The sequence below is a fragment of the Sebastes umbrosus genome, chromosome 4, assembly GCF_015220745.1.
Source record: "Sebastes umbrosus isolate fSebUmb1 chromosome 4, fSebUmb1.pri, whole genome shotgun sequence".
Taxonomy (NCBI): domain Eukaryota; kingdom Metazoa; phylum Chordata; class Actinopteri; order Perciformes; family Sebastidae; genus Sebastes; species Sebastes umbrosus.
Window position 1 is genome coordinate 30534887 of NC_051272.1, and position 9795 is coordinate 30544681.

The window sequence follows — 9795 nt, forward strand, 5'->3', positions numbered from 1 at the left end:
ACCCAAATATGAACTCACTCTATCCAAGGCTCCGATGCTTCAAGTTACTCTGTAGGGTTTTGTGGGTAAGGGAAGCAACTCACAAACATATAAGAACCCCTCATTAATGGTATTTTTAGGAACAAATGCATTTCTGCCAGGCTAGCTTATCTTGCAATTGTGGCGAGGGTGAAAATAACAATTTCTACCCTCATCGGCTATCTGTTGGAAAATAAGAGCTTAGGAAAATGGAGATCTGTGGTTAGACACTGAGCTGATGTTTCCGGGCTGGTGTAGCTCAAGTAAAGATCTTCACAGTGGCAGCGTATTCTAAAAAGAGAATTTCTCTGAAATGACTAGATGTTGATGGAGATGAGTTATTGTTTCTGGGATATTTATGCATCTTGAGAGAAAAATGAGAAAGGAGTTGGAATGAAAAGAAGGAAAAGAACTTTTTACTTCTACACGTTTGTAGACACACAACAGCTACTGTGCCTGGAACGTGAACGGTCTCAACTTGGCGACAGTAAAATTGTGTATAATCTGTAAACGTTGGTCAGAAATCCCAAACACGTCTTCCCTTCATCTGAGGAAATCTATCAGAGAAAGTGTGGGCCAACAAGACTGGGCAGGATGCCTCCCACATGTCTCCTTCCTCTCCTGCCAACAGATTGCAATCCCTGGTGATTTGAGAGAGGAAATGCAGGAACATTAAAGCTTCCTCCTCTAGACAACAGATCCATCGCACATTGGAAATAGCCACTACCACACTGGCCATCAGTAATTTTCATCATTTGTTTGTATTTTTCTTTGACATTTAATTAAACCTGCAATAATTGAATTTATTGGCCACTTGGGTGTAGCAGAAACAAGCCGTGAAAACACCACTTACCACCTTAAGTTAAGTTGCTACGGCTAACTTGCCATTTGGTGCTAGGAAAGTTGAGTGTATTTTTAAAGCTTTTTTCTTGCTGCTTGCTGTGGCCGGAAAACGCTATGTGAGCGGTGAGAGTGAACTTACGGCTGTCGCAATGACCGCAATATTGCAATACCGCGATACTGCGATATTGACAAGCCAACCGCAGGAGATGTGACAATTTTGTAAAAAAAATTGCAATAATACCGCATATCGCGCTGTTGAGCCAATCATTGTGACCGCAGGGGAAAGTCCTTCACTGCGACAGCCTTAAGTGAACTAAAACAGTCCATTTGCTGGACTTAAAATCAAAACAATTAGCTGGAAGATGCGACATGGCTGCATGTGTTTTTGTCATGAGGCCCTCTTCACTGACTCGCTTACGCACTGTCTGAGTCATTGGGCACTTTGATGTCTCCATCCTGGCAACTACAGGCAAACACAACATCCTCCATTTGAATCCACTTCAAACCTTTCCCCTTCAAACTGGAGAAGGGAGAAGAAAACCCTAAACTGCTTACCAAACGGGACCATCTGGAGGCAGTCGTTGGATGATGGGAGCTGGAGGGCTGAAAGGCTTTGGGGGGTTGTTGAAGGGAAGGCAGACAGAGAGAGAGAGAGAGAGAGAGAGAGAGAGAGAGAGAAAGAGCGGAGCAGCTACGTCTACCAAACCATGTCGTGAGTCCCTCTCTGCAGGCAGGACGGTAATTACAGGGAGCAGACAGAGAAAGCCTGACTGGGGAAAAAAAAAAAGCGGAGATACTCAAACTGCTGGGTTGCCGCCCTTGGGCCCTCAACATAACCGCAGCCAGCCCATCCTGCAGCATAGGCCATGAGAGTAGGGTTCCAGATCAGTGCACTGACACACAGTGCCAAGGAGGAGGCAGCCACGGGCGCAGACGGCGGCAGAGTCCACGTCAGGCCAGGTAGGTCAACGCAGGCTGGCAGGACCACACAGAGCCCTATGGAGACTTTGCTAAGACTTCATTGGCTTAAGACTTGAAGTCGAACACCCAGTCTACTTCTCTTTGTGTTTGTCTGTGCATCTTTGAGGAAACCATACATGATAGAAAATGGAAATAAAATAAAGCAAAAACACACCAAATAAATAAATAAAGATTCACCACTGTTTTTTTTTTCTGGTTTGGTATGATCATTAAAGCAACATGAGTCACCGCCCCAGAGCGCCGTGTGGCTTCTTTGCCGTCATCGACTCGAAGCTCCCATCAAACCGCATCAGCGTAACGCGTTCGCTTCCCGACTTCTCTAATAAAGCTTTCGGGGCACGGAAGCGGAGCGGCGGCTCGGCCTTTACCGACTGTCTGAGCGTTATAAATCATCGGCCATGCCCGGGGAGGCTGCGTCCTTCAGCGTGACCCGCAACCTTCACACATCCTCACACAGTCAGACCTTACAGCATCACACCAGGGCAGAAAAAATGAGCTGGGTGCAGTTCATCACATCTGTCAAGCCCCTGACAGGGAACGATAATCCATAAAACCAGTGTGTGTTTGTGTGTGTGTGTGTGTGTGTGTGTGTGTGTGTGGGTGGGTGGGAAGGCTGAAATACACCTTGAAAACAGCTCAATGCGTTCAGCTGTTAAATGGAGAAAGTGGCTGCCTTTATAACTTCACTACTAGTACGTTCGCCTCGGTTAAACGGAAGCTTTTTTCAATCAGAAACTTTAAAGGGCTGCGACATAAATTTTGCCACCTGCAATCAAGCTAATAACGCACCAACGCCTTCGCCAGGCTTTGCTGTCGTACCGCAGGTTTCTATAGTGTGAAGGCTTACGGCGAGTCGCACTATATTGCACCAGTATTTCTCCTCTGACATTCATCTGGGCTCTCCCACACCTTCACTCGGCCCTAACTGCAGATTATATAGCAGCAGAGATATGAACTACATGACGCATGATTCCCATTTTCCAGTGCAGGTGTCAAAGCGGTGTATGTGTTAATGATGAGTGTGTCCAGTGGGGGGAGGGAGAGGAAAAGCTCCCCGGGGCTATTTGGTACCGTGGAGCCGTTGTGTTTACCGTGTTCACGAGAGGAGACCATATGAACGCCCCCCCCCCACCCTCTGTGGTAGTCACCACCTCGTAAGTGGAAAGTTTCTGAAAGCTCAGAGTTAAAGACTTTCGACGTGTTTGTTGACGTTGTCAGAAACGGCGGAGGCGATGGAAGTTAATTTTCCGATGCATAATACGTTAATATATTGTAATTTTAGTCGTATATTGTTTTTCTTCGTAAGTTTATAATATGTCTGAGGAAAATGTTGATATTCCCAGCAGCCTTGTCATTATGCCTTTGCATTTACTGCATTATGTTACCCGCTTGCTAGCTTGCTGAATTGTTAGCCTCTGTGGCCTCTAGATGCCAACAGTAACGTTATTATTGCTGCTCCTTAGCAGTGGTATTCTCACGACCTAACCACTTGAACGCCAAACATATCGTGTACACAACTTCCCATGTTGTAAACACGAGCTGATGAGTTTCATTTGAAGGCACCAAAAATCAAACCTGATCTCACGGGAAGGCGTATAAATAGCACGACATTACGCAGACTTTCCACGTGTCATGAGGACACATTATAGGCTTTTCGTGTCATTTGTACGCCACGCAACAAAGCTACGGTAACTTCCACAGTTAGGCTGAGGCAACAAAACCCCTCATTTAGGTTTATTCAACAAAACCACTTAGGTTTATGAAAAACGTCATTGTTGGGCTTAAAATACGTACGGAAACAACATAACATTACACACGTCACAAACGTCACTACCATAACTTACAAAACAAACAGCGGTCTCCTGGTTAAAAATCGTGTGTATGTTGGACCCATCCACCTCCCCACCCACCTGCCATAAACGGTCTTTCTCGCTTTTTATTCTACATCACTAGCTTGATCGTAGCATATTTACGCGGAGCGTTTACATTGCATACATGGCGTACAAATGACATGCCAAATGCAAGAAAGGTGTTATTATCGCACGCTAAACGTCTTGTGCATTATTGTGGAATTCATGCCTTTTTGTGCGAACGGGCTGATATTTCTTAAAACACGTTAACAGTTTTTTTCCCCCTTTAACTGTGACCTCCTGATGGCCTTGGTTACTATGTGTGGAATGCAGAAAGTTTTGCTCAAATTAATGTGTAACCAGTGATAAGAAATATATGACGGAGAACACACAGTGGCCTAGACGGTTTTGTATACTCAAACACTCCCTTTCAGCATGACAAGAATACACAGAGAGAAAGCAACACATCATTACGTATTCCACCGCCATAGACTACCAGCCAATCGATTGCAAATCCTCACATCTTTTATGCCAGCTCTGTAGCTCTTGGCCATTTTACACGTACATGTACACACATACACACCACAATTTTGGATTCTAACTTTTAATCACTCGCCGTGTTCAGTCAATGCATTGGTTTCACAGCCAGGAGCAAAAAAAACAGCAGCACAACCTGTCTTCTCATGGAGAGGAATCGATGTTGCACTGTGACAAAATATCCATATCTGATTCCACTGCAGCTATTTATCATAAACATTCGATGGAAGCCGCAGAGTTTATGTTTAAATGCACGGTAAAAAAAACATCAACTACCGATCTTCATTTTTGAGCACGAGGCCTTACATTCTGCAACACTTACGTCCTTTGAGTTTTTGAAAACCATTATCCGAATGATGCATAAATTACTGTCAGACTCGCTGTTAAAATAAATCCAAGCAACGAGCTGCAGGGTGTTGGGTAATGGCAGGCTCACAGTTTGATTTATCGTCGTACACACATTCGTATTTTTCCGTGATGACAGCTTCTCTACCATCAGCTTTTCTACACGAGCACAGCATTAGCAAGTTAGATCAGTCTGTGTGTCCAGGGCCGATTTCCCTGAGCAAATTGTGATATCTCTGTCCCTCTGCACCCTCCCTTTCTCCCTCCCAATCTCCCTCCCTCCCCCCAGTGGAGCCCAAGGGGACAGGAGACGGCTGCTAATTGCGAGCCTGAACCCAACACATGGTGTTAAAAACAGATAACGCTGGATGACAGATAGCCCGCAATGAAAAACATGTCAGAGACGCGATACGTCAGAGAAAATCATTTTAAAAAGTCCCCGTGCAGGCCTGGATTGGAGAGCTCATCTGTTTCATAAAAAGCCTGCAACAACTTGGACCAAAAAACCCACATGGTAATAAATAACATTATGTTAACATCTTTTCACAGAATAATCAGGGTCTGGCTTTCTGTCTTACATTAAAACTTGGGAGGCTCGAGGCTCTCCGGCAGCCACACAGCAGCTGACTCTGCAGCAGCAGCAGCAGCAGCAGCAGCGGTAGCCTCTCACCTCTGCACAGCACTGCCGCCCACTCCCTGACAGGTTTATGGACACGCAACACCATCTTTCTTGCACAAGAGTTGCCTGAATCACCTGACCATAACACAAAGTGCAAAGGTACACACCGACTCCACCACAAGCATCAAACTTTCAGCATTAAAAAAGGCCTTTGGGGATGTGTTTAAGCAGGAAGTGCTGTACGTTGTAAAGGAAATACAGCACCAGTTGATGTGGAGGGTGTTAATGTAGTGTTTGCTCACTAGGTTGTATCCTCTGGGTGTGCTTTAAAAGCAGCACCTGCTATATGTACACAAACTGTTGGGGCAAAGCACACATAGGAGATTATGAACTGCACAATATTCTGTTAAGAACAGGTGTATTCACTACTAAAATCTATAAATATGAGCTCATTATTAAAGCTGCAGTGGGTAGAATTGGAGCAAATATGATTAAAAAAAAGTTACTATTATAAAACGGTCCCTATATCCTGACAGTAGTGCATGAGACAGGTAATCTGGAAAAAAATCATGTTCCTCCGGTGTCCTCCTGTGCTCCTAATAGCATCTTCAAATTTCACAGACCGGAGGAAAACAACCAATCAGAGCCGAGCTAGAGCCTTGCCACCTCTGAGCAGCTGTCAATCACTCACAAACTCTGATAAAACGGTCAAACTAGGCAGCGCTGATCAAATACGAATCAATATTCTGTTATTGTAATGTCTATTTCTTGCATAAAATGTATTCAGAGTTCGCGGGGGATTGACAGCTGCCTCCGTTGAATGAACAGCCAATAGGAACGCTCAATAGGAACACTCTCTCTCTCTGAAATGACCTATGATTGGTCAAAGTCTCCCGTCACAGGCGAGATTTTCTGAAGCCTGAAAACAGAGCCATGAGGAGGTGCAGAAGTCTAGTTATCTCTCAGAACACTTGAATTACAATATGTTGAAAGGTTATTATGGATTTTTTGCCCAATGATGCCAAAAACATTCTGCCTACTGAAGCTTTAATCAACCTGTATTAGTTATAAAATGAGATGCAACGCAGTGATGGCAGGAAAAGGATGACGCCTCTGACCTACATGGAAGCGTGGATGGTGCATCAATGAGCCTGAGGCGCTGACAACCATTCAGCCATCAAATATCAAATGGCCAGATATGAGTAATGCATTACAGCAGCAGCAGCATGCAGCTGAACCCAGGCACCGCCGCTCGCTCCACTATACTTGCTTCCTATTTTTAAAGTAAATTAATAATGAAATACTTTGCTCAAAGTTGCAATATAGGCTGCGGAACATTCGGAACTGTTCGGAGAAGGGGACTTCTGCTGTGGGGTGATGATGAGGAGAGACATGGACCCACTTCTTCTCCAGAGATCAATTATTTCCTCAGCACAACTCAAAAGCTTAGAGCAAATTCAGACTCTGGAGACTGCAACACTTTACACTGAGGCATCCAAGCACACTGACTATAGCCTATTTACTACTGGTTTCACTGTGTCATTCTATGAAAAACTAAAATGATCCTAGAAAGTTCACTGAAAGAATACTGCAGGAATATGAAGGGAATGACACTGGAAATGTGAACATATTGTGTGATCATAAACTAAGACAATAAGACTGGTGGCAAAGGACATTAAAGAGGGGAACAAACACCTCACCTCCATACCATCATTGACACACAGTACACCTGAACTGAATGGACTGTAATGCTGTGCAATATGCTGCCTTCCACTGTGTAAATGTCTGAAATATATTATTTCTTTTTTTAAAATATTTTTATGAGAGCTACAAGTTCTTATAACATGTTCATGGAGCATATATACTGTATATTTGTATTCTGGGGTATAGTTCCTATGCAGCGGGTAGTTTTGTTTATTTAGTGACTACACTGAGGGCGCTTTATACTTTAATAATTTATTTATTTATTGTGTTGAGTTGAATTGTGCTACTTATTTTGTACTTTAATTACCTTGTGCCTTTTTCTACCTTTTTTTCTTTTCTTAAAGCTGACTCGGTGTAAACTGCTCAGATTTCCAATGTACTTATAGGAGCAAATGGCAAATAAAACTCTTGAATCTTGAAACTCTCTAGAAAACACACAAACGTCTGTAGGAATGTAACAGTGATTTCCAAGTTTCTTACACACTGCACTATAGATAGGTAGCTAAGGAGAACCAGTAGAGCAGTTCCATCACTCTACTGCACCAAACTCTACTGATAATTTGACACTTTTCTTTTAGGCAGATTGCTTGTGGTAATGAAAAATCTCGCCAGTGTTGCTGGTGCAACAGAATAGCCTGCTGCTCATTCAGAGTTATGACAACATGATGAAAGAAGCCTATCTCACGACCTAACCACTTGAACTCCAAGCATATCGTGTACACGACTTCCCATGTTGTAAACACAAGCTGACGAGTTTCATTTGAAGGCACCAAAAATCAAACCTGATCTCACGGGAAGGCGTATAAATAGCACTGGATTACGCAGACTTTCCACGTGTCATGAGGACACATTTTAGGCTTTTCGTGTGTCATTTGTACGCCATGCAACAAAACTAAGGTAAATTCCACAGTTAAGTTGAGGCAACAAACCCACTCATTTAGGTTTATGCAACAAAACCACTTAGGTTTATGAAAAACGTCATCGTTGGGCTTAAAATAAGTACAGAAACTAAGTAAAATACTACCATAACACTTTGCACTGAGGCATCCAAGCACACTGCCTAGTGCCTATTTACTACTGGTTTCACTGCTCATTCTATGAAAAACTATAATGATCCTAGAAAGTTAACTGCAGGAATATGAAGGGAATGATACTGGAAATGTGCAAATTTTGTGTGATCATAAACTCTCTAAAAACACACAAATGTTTGTAGGAATGTAACAGTGATTTCCAAGTTTCTTACAAACTGCACTTCAGATAGGTAGCTAAGGATAACCAGTAGAGCAGTTCCATCACTCTACAGATCTTCAAAAGCACCAAACTCTACTGATAAATTGACACTTTCTTTTAGGCAGATTGCTTGTGGTTAATTGCCAGTGTTGCTGGTGCAACGGAATAGCCTGCTGCTCATTCAGAGTTATGGCAACATGATGAATGAAGCCTATCATTATGATTCATTTGTTGATGATGATGAGTTGATCATTTCCAGGTAAGGACATGGTGGTGGAGACAGTGACATCAGTTAGTAACATGGAGCTGGATGTCATTCATTCATTGAACCCAAGTCTACCTGTCATCGTAGCAGAAATCGGCGCCCAGAGTGTTGACATACAGGACCAGAGCCACGGCGCCGCACAGCAATTCTGCAAACATTTCTCTGTCTCGCACACAAAAAAGAGCAAAAATAATAAAAATAAAGATGCAAAGCGAGACAGAGAGAAGCAGCAAATCCCCGGTCTCTAGTCCCCGTCTTTGTCAGGATGTCTCTGCGAAAACAAGTCGGTTTCTCCCCCCATCATCATCATCATGCTCCTCGGTGAAGTGCACAAAGTGGATAATCCAGAGGTCGCTTGTCTTTCTAACCCATGTTGTTGGGTGGTGATCTGGAGACTGAGCCGTCTGTCCTGCTGCAGGGAGTTCACCCGGGAAATAATCAAACACGAGTGAATGTGTGTGACAGCGTAGAGCTACCAGCACGCCTTCACCGACACACAGAGAGGAGGAGGATCAGCGCTCAGTCTGATGCTCCTCGGCCGCTGCTGGAGGAACGACGGGACCAAAGACCCGCGCTCTCAAAGTCAGACACATTAACATCTACAACTTCCGGTTGAACCTTCAAAATAAAGCTCGATGATTCAAAGTTGCATTTTGACGATAGTGCCAAAAATAATATGAGAAATTATATATATATGAGGAAGTTTTCTTCTAATTGGATAAAACAAATATCTTGCAACCTTATTATTAGGACAGAAAAAATAAGAATGTGTTACTATCCCACATTGTATGCATGTAGCCTATATTTCCCAATACTTATGATTGGACACTTTTTTTTTTTTTTTTACTGTTTGAACAGCTTGTTTATTTATTTTGCACAATTTAAGACTATACAACATAACAAAAAATAAATTAATAATATATTAATATAAAGAAATAATCTGACTATATAATAGTGATAACAAACATTAGGACAAGATATATATAATAACAACAATAACAATACAGTAAATATATTAAAAAAAGACAAGTGTGTGTGTGTGTTGCGTGGAAGTGTATGGTTAGTGTTTGTGAGGAGGATATTGATTTAAATATCTATAAAGACTTCTGGGTAATCGTACCACTTGTACCTGAATACATACAAACATACAAAAAAAAGACCAGCAAATCATCTATTTCGGCATCATATGATCTTTGAAATTTTTCATGTTGCTATATTTATGAGCTAAAACAGCAATTATAAAAGTACATAAAGTTTATTAATATAACTTTATCTATATAACAACTTCTATGTGTATTAATTTTGCTAGTACTGGAATCTGTATTTATAATATATCTTATGCTTTTATTATTGAGATAAATCCGCTTCACTTCCGCTCATGCTCTTGGTGTCTCTGGGTAATT

General features: G+C 42.4%; 1 protein-coding gene across 1 annotated transcript in view; it reads right to left on the minus strand.

The window, feature by feature from the left end:
* tmtc2b (transmembrane O-mannosyltransferase targeting cadherins 2b) overlaps nt 1-8945 on the minus strand; it is a 113881-nt gene extending 104936 nt beyond the window's left edge. Inside the window, exon 1 of the mRNA XM_037768572.1 lies at nt 8468-8945. Coding sequence (XP_037624500.1) covers nt 8468-8550 — 83 coding nt within the window. The 5' untranslated portion in view covers nt 8551-8945. The remainder of the gene's footprint in view (nt 1-8467) is intronic.
* Between the last annotated feature and the right edge of the window lie 850 nt (nt 8946-9795).